Source organism: Diadema antillarum, unplaced genomic scaffold (genome assembly GCF_040938485.1).
Source record: "Diadema antillarum isolate AM-2024a unplaced genomic scaffold, OU_Dant_1.0 scf00000215, whole genome shotgun sequence".
NCBI classification, from domain to species: domain Eukaryota; kingdom Metazoa; phylum Echinodermata; class Echinoidea; order Diadematoida; family Diadematidae; genus Diadema; species Diadema antillarum.
The window spans coordinates 829,889-848,800 of record NW_027271104.1 but is presented as its reverse complement, the minus strand read 5'-3'; the positions used below and the strand labels follow the sequence as shown (position 1 = coordinate 848,800).

The 18,912-nt window shown below is 39.9% G+C and overlaps 1 protein-coding gene across 1 annotated transcript in view; it reads left to right on the top strand.

The window, feature by feature from the left end:
* LOC139724467 (ATP-binding cassette sub-family B member 6-like) overlaps positions 1-18,538 on the top strand; it is a 38,073-nt gene extending 19,535 nt beyond the window's left edge. Inside the window, exons 13-20 of the mRNA XM_071635604.1 lie at positions 1,224-1,309; positions 2,766-2,823; positions 4,030-4,134; positions 5,350-5,423; positions 6,733-6,833; positions 13,461-13,573; positions 14,458-14,621; positions 17,236-18,538. Coding sequence (XP_071491705.1) covers positions 1,224-1,309; positions 2,766-2,823; positions 4,030-4,134; positions 5,350-5,423; positions 6,733-6,833; positions 13,461-13,573; positions 14,458-14,621; positions 17,236-17,362 — 828 coding nt within the window. The 3' untranslated portion in view covers positions 17,363-18,538. The remainder of the gene's footprint in view (positions 1-1,223; positions 1,310-2,765; positions 2,824-4,029; positions 4,135-5,349; positions 5,424-6,732; positions 6,834-13,460; positions 13,574-14,457; positions 14,622-17,235) is intronic.
* Positions 18,539-18,912: the final 374 nt, after the last annotated feature.

The window sequence follows — 18,912 nt, the reverse complement described above, 5'->3', positions numbered from 1 at the left end:
AATCCCTGCCATGGCCGTTGAGGGCGCAATTTGCGATGGCCCAATATCTGAACTTCTTTTGAATGCTTTTTCCGACACATTTGAAAAATCTTATTGATTTCCCTTCTGAAAGTTGTAAATTTTTACGTAAAATGGCATTTATGGCGGCCATTTTGAAAAAAATGGCTGCTATGGCCGTTGAGGGCGCTATTTACGATGGCCCAATATCTGTATTTATTTTGAATGTTATTTCCTACTAGTTTGCAAAATCTTGCTGATTTTGCCTTCTGAAATTTTTAATTTTTTGCGAAAACTGGCATTTATGGCGGCCATTTTGAAAAATGGCTGCCATGGCCGTTGAGGGCGCAATTTGCGGTGGCAGAATATCTAAATTTATTTCGAATGTTATTTTCTACTCGTTTGCAAAATCTTATTGATTTTCCCTTCTGAAACTTGTAAATTTTTACGAAAAATGGCATTTATGGTGGCCATTTTTGAAAAATGGCTGCCACGGCCGCTGAGGGCGCTATTTACGATGGCCCAATATCTGAATTTATTTCAAATGTCATTGTCAAGATGTGTGCGAAATTTGGTGCTTTTATCATAAAATGCACAATTCCTCTAATTTTTCAAGCTATGCCGCTCCACTAAGTATAATGCTATGTTTACACCATGTTCCCGGCGGCTGTTGGCCCAAAACGTAGTGTGCCATGGGTAGATGGGATATTCTCTGCTGTTTCCCCTAGTGAACTTATTCTAGTGTTGTTCATTCCAGTTCTCGCTCCAGTGAACGTGTGGCTATCAGAGGCCGTTCTTGTGGCATCTGGTCAGGCTAGACTACGCAATATTTTCTGTCGCATCCTGCTGCGGACTGCGTCCAAGTTTTGTTTACGGCCTGTTATATGCTGTCACGCGTTGTTGTGTTCTCCATGTTTTATTACAGTCTACAAGGTTTCTCATTGGCCTCATGACTGCCGTGGCAAATTTTTTGACAGTTAAGAAATCTGACACGGCATCCATGGCAATCACTGCCTGTCACATTTCTCCATCCCGACTCAGCACGTTGTCATGTGTCCATCCCATTTTGTCCACGGTGGCCTGAAACATGACTGCTGTGGCCACTGGGAACATGGTGTAAATGTAGCATTACGGTTTACCAGTTACAGCAGACTATAACTAGCCAAAGGCAATACCTTAGTGTCCAAGTTTACCTTTCCTTTCAATTCTCTCTTGTTAAATGCCAGATTTCAGATGACCCCAAAGCAAGGGATTTGGTTGTCCGTCGGGGTCGAATCGAGTTTAAGAATGTGAGCTTCTACTATAATGAACAGTAAGTACACGTGTGTAGCCTTTATCTGTCTTACCCTCATCAGTGCCATTATCAGCAATAACCTGCTTGTGTACAATGTTTGAGGCAAGATTGGATAGTAAGCCTGAGATTGTTCACATGGATATTTGTTATGCAAATTCACTCCCTCTCAACTTGCTATTAATTTATAAAAGTGTACATTTAAAATATCCATTGATCAAAATTTCAGGCTGAAATGTAAAATGTGAGAAAGATGTTGCCATCAAAATACAATCAAATAATGCTTTTACATACACAGTCTACTGCTGCTGGCACCTACCGTATAATGGCATGCCTATAATTATAACCAGAGTATAATCAGCTAAAAATACCTCTACAGTATGTCCCCCCAAAAAGTTGCAATCAGATTTTCGCATTGATGACACCCAATATGATTAAACTGTCTAAATGCTACTTCAGGGTCTTAAAATATAACATTTTAGCTCTATTTTGTTGAAAACCCCATTCGATTTGGTTAAGCGGTCACAGAGAAATGTGGATTGTTGTAAAGCATGTCATGAGTCTGATTCTTCCAAGTTTAACACTTCGATGCTCTTGTGTGTGAATACAATAGACAGAACTTGGAGGGAAGAGATTTCCGACATCCTCTTAAAAATTCCTCATTTCTCTTTGACCACTGAAGCAAATCGAATGGGGTTTTCTGTAAGATGTGGGCAATGAGTTATAGTTTCATACCCATAATTTGTATTTAGATTGATTCAATATTTTTAAAGATATCATTGCGGAGGGTCCCGTTATAATTTTTTTTGGGGACATACGGTACAGTGTCACATACCAGAGTAAGCAAAGCAATTGAAGACTTTTCAGTATCTATACCTTGCAGGGAGCAAGAAAAACAAACAAGCAAACAAACAAATAAACAAATAAACCTACACTGTTGTGTACAAGCTTCCCATGTCATGATTGTGATAGGACAAACTTATATGTTATGACACACATATGTAGAAACTTAAGAACTGTTTTCAGTGGAAATCAAGAATGCAGAGAAAAAGCTGAGAATACAGTGATTTGCATTTTTCTATGTCAGTTTTATCTCATGCTGTATCTGTTACTAAGAGTGTAAAAGACTGCTTTATCTAAAGGCTTAGTTGACTGAAATTATCAAATTGCCATGTATTTCCATGTATTCAATTATGCTAATTTAAAATTCTTGCCCTTCACTTTCACAATTACAAGTACTTCACAGCACAGTGTGTACATCTCTGAATAAAGATAACATGAATGATACAGATGAAGTATAAATAAGAGAAGAAAAAAAATGTTTGCCACTTTTATTTCCAAATTTACAGTATACATGTGAAAATTGATCATTCAGTAATGAAAATAATTTTCTACGTAAATCCAATGTAATCAGTTTTTGTGTGCAAGTAAAGTCATTAATTTTCGTCTTGTCTTTTCTTCTCCCTGCACTGTGCAGGAAACCCATTTTACGCAATGTATCCTTCAATGTGGAGCCAGGCCAGGTCGTTGCTATCGTAAGTGTAAAATCATTTGTCTTGGGTTTTTGTTGTGTTTTCTTGATCGGTAAATGTTGTGTTTGGTGTTGAGTGTTTTATGGTACAGTGTGTATCCTGAAATGTTCCATTTTAGCTCATTTGTCATTATATTTTGTGAATAGTCCAATCTTTCATGAAAAAGACAAGTACAGATGAAGGAAACTGTGAATTAAGTGATCCAAGTATTTCTTTTTGTTCTCGTACAATTGTAATACCTGGAACTCAAATGTCAAATTGGTGTAACAATCTATAAACCAATCAAAACTTGTTTCAGGTTGGCCCTTCAATGTTTGAAATTCCTCTTTTATTCAGTCTTTTGTTTTAATGAGTGAAATGCCCAAATGATTTGTGACAGAGATAGACTTCATTTCTCAAGGTAGTTTACTTTAATATTTGTGAAGATAAAACTGTTTTAGTTTTGACATGTGTCCCTCATTTCACAGCTGTTACATCCTCACACAAAAGGAGTTATTTTCTTTTTCATATGCCTTATCATTAGCCGAAATTTGATCTCCTTTAATACAGAAACAAACAAAATATAGCCGACATTACGTTAGCATTCCAAATGAATCATCTCATTGCTCGGAAAGACGGTGGCATTGAACCCTGATCGTCAAAGTCACAAATACTTTTGTGGAATTCTTTTGTACATCAAAAGAAAACCGACAGCTGTTTGAATGCTTATAGCCAGTTGGAACTCCATTTCTCAAACGTGCTTGGTCAGACTGGCAAAAGATCGAGAAGTTTAACATCGAGATCTTTAAGATCTCGAGGTTTTGCCAGTGTGACCGCAAACTTCCCTCTCAAAATTGCTCGCAAAACTTCCCACTCCAGCTAGGGATATTTCCCTCACCCTGACAAACTTCTTGATCTGTTTGCGGGTGGTGTCTCCAAAGCGCGAGGCCATTGTTATGTATAGATGTGCGTGCATTGGTTGTACATCACAATCACTAGCCATCGGACGGCAGACTCTTTCTCCTTTCTTGCGAGCACGAACCAATGACCCAAACTTCTTGATCCAGTGTGACCAGTGTGATCGCACGACAAAAGATTGCGAAGACTTCGCGATGTTAAACTTCTCGACCTTTTGCCAGTCTGACCGCACCCATTGGGTGCCCTGATTTAAAACTTTTACAACCTCCCTTTTCTCACCAGAATATCAATATTTTGCTTTGATTCTGACAGGTTGGTCCCTCTGGGGCGGGGAAGAGCACCATTATCCGGCTTCTTTTCCGGTTCTATGACCTCCAGGCAGGGAGCATCAAGATTGATGACCAAGACATCTCCAAGGTGTGTGGTCGCCTCCCAATCAACCACCTCTCCTTTTACTCACTGATGTTTTAACCCATTGAGGATGGACTGATTTTGCTACAACACGTATTTCCCATAGACACCTGCCTGAGTATACTCGGGACTCGTCCTCAACGGGTTAAGCAAGAGAGGTTCATCCCAGTGATGTCAACCATATAAAATTAATAACTAGTGTGCCAGGAAAACAAAATTGACATAGAAGTTTGTCATGAGAGACTTTAACTCTTTCTGTGTCACGTTCACTCGCCTGACTCAGTCAAACAACATGTCAACTTTACAAATTTAGTCAATGTGCAACCTCTTACAAATTAAAGTAATTGATAAAATGCAGTTTGCCACGACAGTATTATTATTGAAAGCGTCGTAGCCACAGCTTTTTCATGAAGTTCACATCTTAGTAAAGCTTGTAATGTTATCCCAAACTTTGCTTTACTGCATTTCTAGTATAAAGGCTTCTATAAAAAGTTACATGGCTCTGAAAAACAGTATTTTCTGACAGGGCATATATGTTGCAGTCTCAGAATAATGTGGCACACAGGATTTACACCTGTGGCATATAAAGAGTGACATTTTTGAGGATATACAGATGGAATTGAAGAATAGCAGGAAATACCAAAATGAGATAATGCTACTTCTACCAAAATGCATTTGCCCGTGATGAAGGTACCTGATTTTAAGATCAATATTGACACAAGCGTCCTTAAAGGGATTATATAGTTTTGGTTGAAACCTAATTTCAGGTTTCTAACATTTTTTGGTGAGATAATGAGAAACCTCTTATGAAATATGAAAGAGCATGTAATTCTATGAGGAATTAAATGTTTATTTGATGAAAATTGGTTTTGAAATGGCTGAGATATCCAAAAAAGTGTGATTCTAATAGTGGGACCCACACTTTATTACGATCGCTTTGTTTTACTTTGTTTTTGGATGTTTCAGTCATTCAAAACCCAATTTTCATCAAATAAACTTTGAATTCCTCTTAATATGGTATGCTCTGTACTATATCATAAGTGTTTTCTTGGTATCTCACAAAAAGTTAAAAGCCCAATTCTCATCTCCACCAATACTGTACCATCCCTTTAAACTTTTCTTTTTCATGTACATGTAGCAGAAAAATCACTTGATAGGATTTGTGCATGTTACTGCTGTTTGACCCCTGACTCATGATGTCACCTTTTTGCTTCATGACAGGTTGCCCAGCGATCACTGAGGAAAGTGATTGGTGTTGTGCCCCAAGACACAGTACTGTTTAACAACGACATCAGGTATGCATCCAGTAATTTATGTCGCTAGGTTACAGGATGCTCCTCCCAATCGAGGGGTGTCCCTGGTACCAGGGCAAGAAAGGATTTATGGTGCTAATCAGCATGAAGAACACATCACCAAATGATTTGGCAAACCGTTACCTGGGTTATGGCATTGTTTGGCTCCGCCTCGTTTTCTCAAACTGTACAGATACACACTGCTATCATTGTGGCCAAATTTTAGCGATCAGCCATAACGATCCCAATGCCAGTTCATGCTTATTATTAGGTGTTCTATGTAATTGATAAAAGATTCTTTTAGAATTTTTTCTAGAAATGTGATAAATTTGGTCAGTGACTCAGGTGAAGACCATTTTAATCCACACAATCCACACACTCGGCCTATGATGTCTTTCACAGCGTATGTGATGTGATAAGGCATAGTGCAGTGGTACTGCTGATGCTGCCACTGAGTGCAGCTGCTGAGCCACTCATGCATGCACTGCCTAAACCACCACCATTGTGGCAGGGCATTAGTATTATGCTATGGGTAACACAACAAAATCTTCTTGAAAATAGTGGATATAGTTGGTACACTGATGTACCAAATACCGCAGCACTGGTCATCATACATTCATTCTCTGAGAGGTAGATGTTGCATCTTTTTCGAACTAGCTGGAGGACACTGATATGGTGGCAAAGCTTTAAAAATTTGTCATGAGCCATATTGTACAATCCAGAATGAGTGTTAGATTGATATACAAAAAAAAGAAACAACAACAAAGAAGCCCCAAAGCCCCTGAAGCTAGATGGTATGGCTTATATATGCAGTTTGTATGGTTTGAGAATCATGTGAGCATGGGCATTGAATCATGTAATACCAGTACAGAGGAACGTATACATGACCATTACTATCATTGTCACCACCACCATTATCATCATCATCATCATCATCATCATCATCATCATCATCATCATCATCATCGTCATCGTCATCATTACCATCATCAACACCATCATCATCATCATTATTGTCACCACCAACATTATCATCATCATCATCATTATCATCATCACCATTATCATTATCGTCATTGTCATCATCATTATCATTGTCATCGTCGTCATCGTCAACATCATCATCATTACCATCAGCACCATTCTCATCATCCTCATGATCATCAATGACAGCAGCAACATGTAGACATTTAACTCCCTCTCATTGTTGCAATTAAAATAGCCTTTCTTTTTAATAACATGCAGGAATTGCTTATTTTGTAGCATTTGTTCTGATTACACCTATACTTACTCTTTTGCCGCCTCCCCTTAGGTATAACATTCGCTATGGTAAAGTGAATTGTCCTGATGATGAGGTCGAGGAAGCAGCGCAAGCAGCCGACATTCATGCCCGCATCCAGTCTTTTCCAGAAGGTAAATGCTTTATAATCTACCAGGTCACATTCCTTAGCTTTCCCTATCTTGTGAGGGCTGTTCACATTAAAAACTCTATGATATAAGCTGTCATCATAGTGCATCTACTGAATCTCAGCGCTATACCAAGGTATTCAAATTATGATGATGATGATGGTGATGATGATGATGATGATGATGATGATAATGGTGATGATGATGATGATGATCCACAGCATTTGTATAGTGTCATATAGCTGTTGTAGAAACATTCAAATGAGTCTTATGCTAAGCTGTTTTGTAGTCCCACTGATTGATAGATTGCCCTTCAGCAATGTAAATAAACAGTGATTACCGGTATTCAGTGTTTTGTAGTAGCGATGATTAAAATCATGGACATTCATGATACTTTTACTTGGGTTAAACTTGAACCAGTGACCCTGTGATCACTAGACAGGCGTCATATCCACTAGACTACCAAGCTTTTGCCCAATAGCCAGTGATGGGTCTGATCCCTTACAGCAGCAGATACTGTGTATTTATTCAGATCAATGATTCAAGAATCATTGGTCTAGTGGATGTGACATCTGACTGGCAATCAGGAGGTCATTGGTTCAAGTTCGACCTGCGTATGTATGCCCATGATTTTTACCATGGCTAGTGGTAAAGCAATGAATAATCAGTGATTAATTATGGAGATGAAGGCAATTTAGCAATCAGCTGCAATAAAACACAAAGGTATCAAATACATCTATATAGATAAATGGTATTTTATTGAAGTATTCATGTCTCGCAGTCATACGACTGAATTGCACATAGAATTACATCGTAAAAGAGACAATAGATATTACAAAAAAGGTATTCATACAAATGAAACACGTAAAATACTGACATCAAGAAACGAGGTCTTACGACAGGACATGTAGACCTACAGACTGGGCAAGCCGTAAACATAATCTCATAACAAAAACACAGATGATCATGGTTCGGTATTCACACACTCTCTTTCGACGCCTGCCTCACACACTATCACACGCCCTTTCGCTCTTTGTCACTTTCACTCGCTCTTTCTCTCATGTTTTGCATACGCACCACTACGCTCACACAACATATTGGTACATTATCAGACCTGCTGATTTTCTATTCTCGTTACACCCCAGTGATCACTCTCGTGCACCTGATCATCAAAGCCTATACTGATCAATGAGATTCTTCTCGGGAGATATGCACAATGAATGCCTATTGAAATACACTGTATATTGCACTGACTTAATTACGGGGGATTCTAAAATGTGCAAAGTATATATAATTCCACTCCCAAACAAATAGGGTGAAAAACAGCAAAACATGTTCCAGACAATGAATTGGTGTGGTTGAGTAGAGATAAATAGAAGAATGAGGAAAGAGGGGTATGGGTGGGAAGGAGACATAGGGCGGAAGAAACAGAGAGGATAAAAAAAAGAAGGAAATAAGAAGGTGTACACCAACAGAGCGCCAATACAATATTGGGTGGGATATACATGCATGCAAGAACCAAGGGAGGTTAAGAGAGAAATAGGAATCGGAGTGTCGGCTGCAGCAAGTATTATACAGTTCTGCGAGGCACGTGACACCTGTACATTGTGTATCATAACAAACAGATTATCTAATAATTGAAATAACACGCAAAATTAACGCTTTCATAAGTGTAAGCCACAGACTCTACACGCGTACATTATACCTCTTTACACAAAAGATATCATCTTTGTGGTGTAAATAGGAAGAAATAAAGAGGGATCACATCAATGAGCATAAAATTGATCAAAGTGACACGAAACTCATTATCCGAATACGACATGAGACATAATGTTGGGTAAACTAGTTCTTCTTCTCGTAAAATAAATATATACAGTTAAATGTGATTATCATTGCATCAAAAAAAAAACAAACATATTACAATCATACAGTACAAAAAGCACTGCTTAAAGCCGAAAAATGAGAGAAGCCGGAAAGGCCAAGAGAAAACGGGAAATAGGAGTATACATCGTAACATACACACAACAGGAAATAAAAACCTACCCATTGCAAATCGAAAGCTACAAAATGAAATGTCATATAAACCCCGCATCATTGTATAAACAAATCATCAATGCAGTATAGACGTGTAGATAAAAGGGGGACAACCAGTCAATGGTCATAAAACTTGATCAAAATATCGTTGGTTCGTCATCCAAATACACGTGCACCAAAAATTGTTTTGCGTGAGATTATTATACTTCTCGTGACATGAAAATGCTGTATAGTATCGTACAAAGAAAGCAATGATACGGTAAAGCACAAGGGGCTGCATAAAATACCATCATGAGTAAAGGTACAATTATGATAACAATTTCCGAGCCTAAGAGACGACTTTTGCTCACAATACAAGGAAACATTACAAGGAAGTAATATTTGCCGATGAACATGATGCAAAACAAAATGTAAGACCTGTATAACATCATTTAGAATTCAGTAGTTTAGTCATGAATGGTACTGGGCTATTTTTGTAACGGTTGGTGCGGCACCTAGGTTCTTTGTACAACTTTGTATGTCTTGAAGATCTTGCGCAATCGTACTAAAGCATGAACCAGTTTTTTCCAATCTCTAGTTTAGTGGAAGACTTGGCAAAGGAGAGGCAGAGTTTGACACGCCTTGAGGCCAAGTCCTGAATCCCCGCTAGCTCGAGTGAAGTGCAATAGGAATTTCCAGGGAAGATAATTCTCAGTGCTCGATTCTGGATACGTTCGATGGCGGATGACTGAGCGACAGTAAGCCCGGAGTGCCAGACAGGGGAGGCATATTCCAGGAGGGGTCTGATGTATCCAGTGTATACTGTCACAAGGTCAGCAGGAGGAAGTCGGAATTGTTTCAGTCTGCGGAGCATATACAGGCGAGAGGCTGCGCGTGACGTAATGGAGGACACATGGTGATTCCATTTAAGGTCGCTTTGGATAGCCACACCGAGCAATTTCATGACTGACACTTCCTTCAGAACATCGTTGCACAGAATGAGATCAAGATCAGGTGGTGGCGTTTTGCGGAAACTGACACGCATAATGTGACATTTGTGTGGATTTAGCATGACATTATTGTGACCACACCAAACTTCCAGGTCACACAAAACAGGTTGCAGGGACACACTGGGCGTAGCACCACTGATTTCAACAGCGCCAAGGGACATATCGTCTACATATTTCCACCGACGAATTGAGGAATCACGCAGTGCATCATCAATGAGAACTAGAAACAGGAGGGGACCAAGACGGGTGCCCTGAGGGACACCAGCCGACATCGCTCTTGGAGGTGAGAGGACGCCTCGGTAACGAACTTGATTTTGTCTGTCCATCAGGAAACTGCCCGTCCATTCAATCAACCATGGAGCCACGCCGGAAGCGAACAGTTTCTGCATCACGACTGAGTGGTCTACCCGGTCGAAAGCGCGAGTGAAGTCAGTAGAGACGATGGAAGTGATGGATTTAGGGCGATCCGCGTTTTCACACAGGAAGTTGTACATGTCAACAAGACATTGCGCTGTGGAGCGACCTGCTCTGGCACCATATTGGTTCGGGTCTAACTGATGATTCAGGTGACGCAACAGATGGCGATAAACAAAAATCTCAGCTATCTTCGCAAAGTGATCAGTCAGGGAGATCGGCCTATGTCTCTCAATCGAGGAGGAAGATTTCTCTTTAGGCACGGGAACAATGATTGCCTTTTTCCACTGCTTTGGGACAAGACCTGACTGGTAGGAAGAGTTCAGCACCTCACAGAGGGGTGTTGCCAACTCAATAGCAAATTCCTTGACAAGACGTGCGGGTATTCCATCAGGACCGCTTGATTTCCCTGGTTTGATTTGTTTCAGCTCCTTGAAGACCTCATACGGTTGAAGTAATGTTGGAGGTTGGGCGGGCAAGAATGCTGGTAAGCTCTCACGATCAAGTACAGGTATGTCGAGATTGATGCTTGCGAAGTGGTTATTGGCCGCTTCAGCGACAGCATAATCGTCCAAATCAGGAATTTCCGGTATGGTGATGGTACTTGCGGGTTTCGCTGCAGATGACAAAAGTTTGATATGTCTATACCAGCTTGATGGGTTCTCTTGCTTCAATTTGAGAACACGCTCTTTGTAGAAGTTGCGTTTCAGTTCCGCTTTCACCCTTTGAACTTTGTTACGCAATCGTTTCCACTCCCTCTCATCTGTTCGAAATGCTCGTTGTCTCTGACAGATCAACGCTTTGAGGAAAGGCGTTACCCATGGTTGATCGTTTGAGTGCATTTTGGTTGATTTCAGCGGAAAAAACACATCACTTTTCTCTCGCAGGGTTTCATAGAAATTGTCACATTTTTCTTGGACAGAAAGCTGAGGGGATGTGACTTCAGCCCAGTTGTGCTGTGAACACCAGTTACCAAACTCACGAATCGCAGAGTCTTTCATGGGACGAGTGATTTTACTGACCAATTTGTTTGGTTTCTCACCTTTACTATAGGATGGTTTCCAAAGCACAGCATTGTGATCGCCACAAGTGCCTAGAGGTGAGAGGATGTCTGGTGCGGAGTACTCTCTTTGCATATTTGTGATTATGAGGTCCAATATGGCAGATCCACGTGTGGGACTCCTCACAACTTGAACAAGACCACCCGTACATGTAAGCTGAGAGATGTCGGCTCGGTTAAAATCACCAAGAATCATGATACCAGCGTTTGTGTGCCTAGTGTTTATATCGTCGACACAGTTCATGAGGTACTGGATGAGATCGTCGGCGCCATCGTACGCGGGAGGGGAATACACAGCCGCTACGTAAATGCACGAAACGTCACGGGGTAGTCTCTTAGGCCTGATTTGAATCCATAGAATCTCATGATCAGGATGTGGTGGGAGAAAACTGACAGTCTTAGGTGATAAATCAGGTCTAGCGTAAATCACCACTCCACCACCACGCCGAAAAGTCCTCGATTTTGCGTAGGACAAGAAATCGTTCACTGCATAGTCACTCTCGGGCTGGTCAGCTCGAAACCAAGTTTCACTTACTACACATAGGTCACACCCCAGTTGTTTGACGATGATAGCAAATTCATCCAGTTTGTTATTCAGAGAGCGAGGGTTGCAGAGGTAAACAGTCGGGAATGTAAAATAGTGCAAGTTTGAGGAACTTACGCATTCAATTCTCTGTAACTGGGGGGTGCAGGGCCTGGTTTTTGTTCTTCTATTTCTGTTGCCAGTAATGACCTTAATAGCTCTCCTTTTGTGAGAACCAGCTCGGCATCCGCGTCGCCTATAGATGCCGTATAGATGCCGTATTGATGCCGTATTGTATATTTTGATCAATATCAGTCACTGATTGGATTTACATGATGATGTGGTAGAGGAACATTTATGCTGGCCCAGGGGCAGAACATTTTCTTATATGTGACCGTGCATCAAACCCCCCCCCCCAAAAAAAAAAAAAAAAGCAAAAAAAAAAAAAAAAGAAGAAGCTGCATGCCCTGATTTTACATGAGAACTTAAGGTAGGTGAACTTTGTCCGTGTGGTCAGTCTTTAGTTATATTTTGTGAAAAAGCAATTCTGCCACACAATTGCAAAGTTTGGGATCATAAAGTGACTGGGAAATTGTGAATTTTTGCAGTTTTTCTACTAGTCCTGAGTATACTCGGGCAGGTGTCTATGGGAAATGAGTGTTGTAGCAAAATCAGTCCGTCCTCAATGGGTTAATTGTAGAGTGGTGTGATTACGCATACTTTTGCTGGCCCCTTTAAAAACACTAATCTGCACACTCTTCACTTTCAACTCTAACAGCTATTGAAAGGATGCTGCTACTGCTTGAAAGTTGGAGGTACTTATGAATAGAGTGTACTTAATTCAGCCCACTCTGATAGTCCCTTTGTTGTGGTTACTATGGATTTGTACATCCTGTTTTTTGTCCCATTCATTGCACAGAGTGGGGCTTGATGAGGATTAAACACTTGAATAGACCCTAGATTTGAAAGGGCCTTTTCTCAGTAAACACTTTTCCCCAAATGTGTACTTTCTATCCATTATTTAGATAGTGTAGGAAGAAACTTGAGCTGTATTGAGTTATACATCATCATTTTAAAGCTTTGTGTCTACTCTTTCAGAAGCTGCCCTTATGTAGGAACTCATGTCTGGCAACTTCTTGGTGGTTTTGTGATGAAGGGTCATACAAACAATCCCATATCCCCAGTCTTTAGGAGTTTCAAGGGCTATTTTAGGGAAGTAGTTGGTCCATTTAATATGGAGTGTATCAGCTCCTGGTACTTTTGTAAAAAATCATCAAAAGAAAACAGTTCATTGTCAAATTGTTGATACACCAGAGTTATAACAGAGCAGATAGGGTTTTTAATACATGATTTTGGTAGTAAATTCTCTTATCAGCTGCAAAGTTGGTTCAACAGAAAAAAAAATAGGGAATGAATAACATCTCATTCTGAAATTAACAATGAAATTTTACTCTTTTTCATGGTGACTCTGTAAAAATTCTGGGCCTATATCTTTTTCTGTTGCAGCATTCAAGTAAGTTGTTAATTGTGGAATAATTTTATTCAATATGTCATGTATGACAAAGGAAAAATGATAAGTGCTGTTAAACGAGAGTGATGATTCGTTGTCACAGGCTATGACACGGTGGTGGGAGAACGAGGGCTGAAGCTGAGTGGAGGAGAGAAGCAGAGAGTCGCTATCGCTAGGACCATCCTCAAGGCTCCAGAGTTTGTTCTATTGGATGAGGTGAGTAGGCGATATCACAATTACCGTGAAGCCAGAAGTCTTTGCATGCATTGTAATTTCGTGATTTGGCGAGAGCCAAGATTCATGAAATTAAAATGCGCACAAAACTTCTAGTCTACACTGTATGAATGGAATGCTTGTGGCAATTAAAAAAATTTTGAGCCGCGAAAAGGGCCAGTGGCTCCAATTCACAAAAATTTCATGCCACAAGAATATCTTGCTTTACAGTATTCTTGTCTATGGTGGTGGCGGTTTTCAGTGATAAAAACTAATTGCATATCATTTCATGAAACTGATAAAAACTATTGACATGTTATCTCCTGCAACCACAAGCTGACCTTGTACACTGCTGTCTTTGTTTTATACTATAATCTATTGCACTGTCCATTTGTTTGATCTTCATTATGTACTTTATCAGGATCCTATTTTATCCAGTCTCCATTTTCAAGGTAACATTGTTCTTTCAAAGTCCCTGCACACTACATTCATTTTGCTTTTTTCACCGTTCTCAGACAGGGATTATTGTCATCAATGCCATGTGCCTTCATATGACAACACGACAAGTGAAAATTTTACATAGAGATTTTATCAGTGGCTGCTTTTTTCATTACACAAATAATTCCTCTCTAGAAGCAAGAATTTGTAATGAGGAATGCAAGGTACTAAGGAACTAATCTTAACAAGAGGATTGCGGTATGATTATATTGCTTCTTGAAAATGCACAGATACAAGAAATCATGAAGTCTGAGAAAATTAGCCCTGATGTCCTTGACGTCTGTGAAGTATCAGTAGCTGTATTTGATGACAGAATTTGGCACAAGTGACAATTTTAGCCCCAGTTTGAGAAGGAAAATCGATAAAGTGTCTCTCTTTCTTATGGTCAGGCTACTTCTGCACTGGATACCAAGACAGAACGGAATATCCAAGCCTCACTCGCCAACGTGTGTCAAGACAGGACCACCATTGTAGTGGCTCATCGTCTTTCAACCATCATCAATGCAGACCAAATCATTGTACTCCAAGATGGTGTCATTGTGGAGCAAGGAAGGTGAGTGGAGAACCTTGTCTTTTGGCCAGGCAAACTTGCCAATGCCTCAAAACCCTTGGCTGGAATTCACCAAGAAGTCAGTGTGAAAATCTAAGCCTTGCCCATACCAAGGGAGTTTGAATATGTGACCCTGCATCTCAAAACCAACAAAGTCGCCAGATATGAATTTTAGCTAACTCATTGAGGACGAGTCGCGAGTATACTCGGGCAAGGGTCTATGGGAAATGTGTGTTTTAATAGCAAAATCAGCCTGTCTTCAACAGGTTAAGGGCAGATTCTGAAAGAGGAGACTTTGAGCTTTAAAATGATGTGTAACTCAGTTCAAATGGACTCCCTAACCTATCTTAATATGGGAAAGAAAGCACACACTCTGGAAAAATGTGTACTAAGAAAAGAGGCTCAGAAGTAAAGGGTCTTTCAAGCGCTTAACCCATTGAGGATGAGTCCCGAGTATACTCGCAGAGAGGTCTGTGGGAAATGCATGTTGTAGCAAAATTAGCCCGTCCTCAACAGGTTAATCTTGCCAAGCTGTGCTAGCTATGCAGTGAATGGAACAAAAAACAGGATGTAGAACACTGTAGCACAACAATGAAGGGATTAGCAGGATTAAGCTGATATTAAGCTCACTTAATACATTCTGTCAATGACTGCTACCAACTTTCAAAGTAATATAGTAGCATCCTTTCAAAAGTTGAAGTGAAGAGTGTGTAAAGGATTTTTGAGAAACGAGAAGGGGCCTCTAAGACATACATGTACCTAATCGCACTATTCTACAAACACACACACACACACACACACACACGCACACACACACACACACACAAAACCCCACAATTTCCCGTTCATTTTATGATCTCCAATTTTGGAATGATGTAGAAGAAGAATTGCTCTTTCATATAATATGCAAAACTCAAGAGCGGCTATGTTGACCTGTTTCACCCATTTGGGTCCTCACGTTAAATCAGGGCGTGCAACTTTTTGTTAGTTTTGTGATGCACAGTCACATATAATCCTTGCCTTATGCAAATTTGAATTGTGAAAAATGTGTGTGATACTGTATATGCACCAACAGACATGCATGATGGACAGGTGAATGTATGCTGACATGTCCATGTGCAGGGTACACTGGTCTCGCACTGTAGCCCTTGGACTATTAAACATAAATAATGGATTTCATTTAGATTAGCAATGTGTCTTCATTTTGTAACCTTTGTCTACCTGTTTTGCCCAGTTTCCACTCCCCTCAAATCCAATTCCATATTGCCCCTGCTGATGTCAGTAGGTTTAAACATTTCAAATTCAGGAATTGTCTGAAACAAATGATGCACCACACGATATCCCAGGATACCATCAAACCTTGGGTTACAACGTTTTAAATGCCATCTCATCTACAATGAGATGCACAGGTACACACTGTCTTCATGCCGGCCAAATTTTAGCAGTCAGAGATAATGGTCCCAATGCCAATTCAGCCCTGTTTTGACATCTGATACCCCAGGGTACCAAAAAAAATGCATATATTTCCCAGATGTCAATCAATTGGTCATTGTTTCCACCCCTATAAAGCTCAGCCCTTCAAAGATTTTCTCACATAATTATTGTGATTTCATTCAGAGAAAGCCAGTGAAAGTAAGAATACCTAAGTATAGTGAGACCTAGTGGTAGTACCTGCCCATAGCCAGGTGTACCACTTCGTAACAGCAAGACAGGTTTGGAACAATGCCATACCACAAGTTTACATGCCTTTTAGAATATTTCAATTTCACTTCAGTTCAAATCATATTCTATTTGCAATTCCACACATTCTTTCAGATACGACAGTTACAACATAGCAATGTAATTCAAAATATATAAGCATGCATTTGAAAGTGGGAGAGTAAAATGAGATCATAAGAGTTTGTAACCTGTATTAAAGGACAAGTCCACCTTCATATACATAAGGATTGAGAGAATGCAGCAATATTAGTAGAACACATCAGTGAAAGTTTGAGGAAAATTGGACAATCCGTTCAAAAGTTACGAATATTTTAAATATCTGCGCAGTCACTGCTGGAAGAGAAGACTACTACAGTGTATGATGTCACATGCGTACAACTATATAAGGAAAATAAAAAGAGAATTTCACAAAACTTTACTTTTTGAATAAAGTGCACAGTTCTTTGACTTGCTACTGACGTATGTTAAGGGTAATATTATTCCCCCTGCCTTCTGAAAGAGAGAAGTCGAGTGTTCTTTTGTTATGCTAGAAAAATGGAAATATGTTGAATTTTCTTTATTCTTTCTTTATATCGTTGTACTCATGTGACATCACAAGCTATAGTAGTCTTTTCATCCAGCCGTGACTGAGCAGAAACTTCAAAAATTCATAACTTTTTAACGGATTTTCCGATTTTGCTCAAACTCTCACTGATGTGTTCTACTGATATTGCTGCATTCACTCAACCCACATGTCTATAAAGGTGAACTTGTCCTTTAAGCTACTTGTTCAAAATCATGACAACATGAAAATGGAAACAAAGTGTAAGCCACATCCACGTAAGAATCCTTGCCTAGCTGTAGTCATATTTTCGTCTCAAAAGGCCATCACTATTCATAGACCATCTTTCTTCCCCAGACATGAGGAGCTTCTTGATATAAATGGAATCTATGCGGACATGTGGCAACAACAACTTCAGACTGAGGATGAGGCTGCTAATGGATCCAGCCAGGGGCCAGGAGACACGAAACAGACCCAGTCCTAGATCCTAGTCCAGGACCAGGATACACAGATAGACTCAGTCCTAGATCCTAATCAAGGACAAGTAGACACAAAATAGACCTAGTCCTAGATTCCAATCAAGGACCAGGAGACGCAAAATAGACCCAGTCCTAGATCCCAATCAAGGACCAGAAGACTCAGAACAGACTCAGTCATAGGTCCCAATCAAGGTGGTAATAGGTAGATAGTAATTGTATGTAGTGTGTTTAATAATATTTGTGCTAATGTCAAAGCTTGGATAGAGGCAAGTATCACTAAACTCACAGATGCAGCACAGGTGAATTTCCTTGAATGCCTGGAAGTCATTGCATTTAGGGTGACTCTGTGTCTGTTGCCAAAGAATTGTTTTGCTATCTAAACTGCCTACCTGATAGAGCCTAGAAAAAACAGAAGAAGAAAAATCCCACAGAAGCATGATAAGAATAAGGGTAGAAAACACCAAGAATTATAAAGTGAATCAGAAGAAAGTCATGTGTTTGACTCTTTCTGTGTTTTGGTATGTACACTTCAAAGCATTGTACATACAGGTACTCCTTCAAAGTTCCTGGTACAGAAAGGGTTAACTTTGATAACTTATTAATTGAACAGGGAAATTTATGACAGTCTCACGTAAAGGCTTTGATGCAAAGCTGTATATTTCCTCAAGCAGGTTGCCCGTAGCAACCTTGAGATGTACTTGAGGTTAGACAGTTTGTGTGAGACTTCTTGTACAATTTGCCTTGGATGAATGAGGAAGATGGGTAAAACTGGACTGTGTATGAGTCCAGCCTCTAAAAGTTGTACATATCTACCATAGTGTGATGTGGCAGACTGTTATTTCTCATATCTTTGTTGCCATACATCATGCTAATGTTTGTATTTATTGGAATATTAATGAGAAACACAGTGAAGGGTCTTCATCAACTGGCAGTAGGCTTTAGACTTGTGTGATAGTCCTATCTACCATCTTTGTGTCAAATCTGTATTGCTTGAAATCTGTTCTTCAGGTTACCTTGCTTTTCCTACATTTAGAACAGAATTATCAAGGCCAGGTGCTTGACTTATGTAGGATTGTCTCAACATAAGGGTGATTCCATGTGAGGTAGACTCAGTATGAGGTTGACTAAATGTGGAGTTAAAGGGGATGGGTAGTAACTGATCAGTGGGAATCAGTGGGAATGCTGAGGGATGATTGTTCCAATCCTTGTGGGATTCATTTAAGAGTACGTTATATATCCATTCTTGTGTGAAAATTATTTGCTTCAGAATGGTCTCATATTCAAGTAATGTGCAGTTTAATGTTTCCATGTAAGCGTCCCTGGTCAGTGACGGGGCATTAATCTGCACATTACTTGAATATGAGACCATTCTGAAGCAAATAATTTTCACACAACAGTAGATATATAATGTACTCTTAAATGAATCCCACAAGGATTGGAACAATCATCCCTCAGCATTCCCACAGATTCCCACTGATCGGTTACTAGCCATCCCCTTTAACTCATCTGTGATGAACTTTTTGAAGCACATCGAGAAGTGGTCCACTTTTAGCTC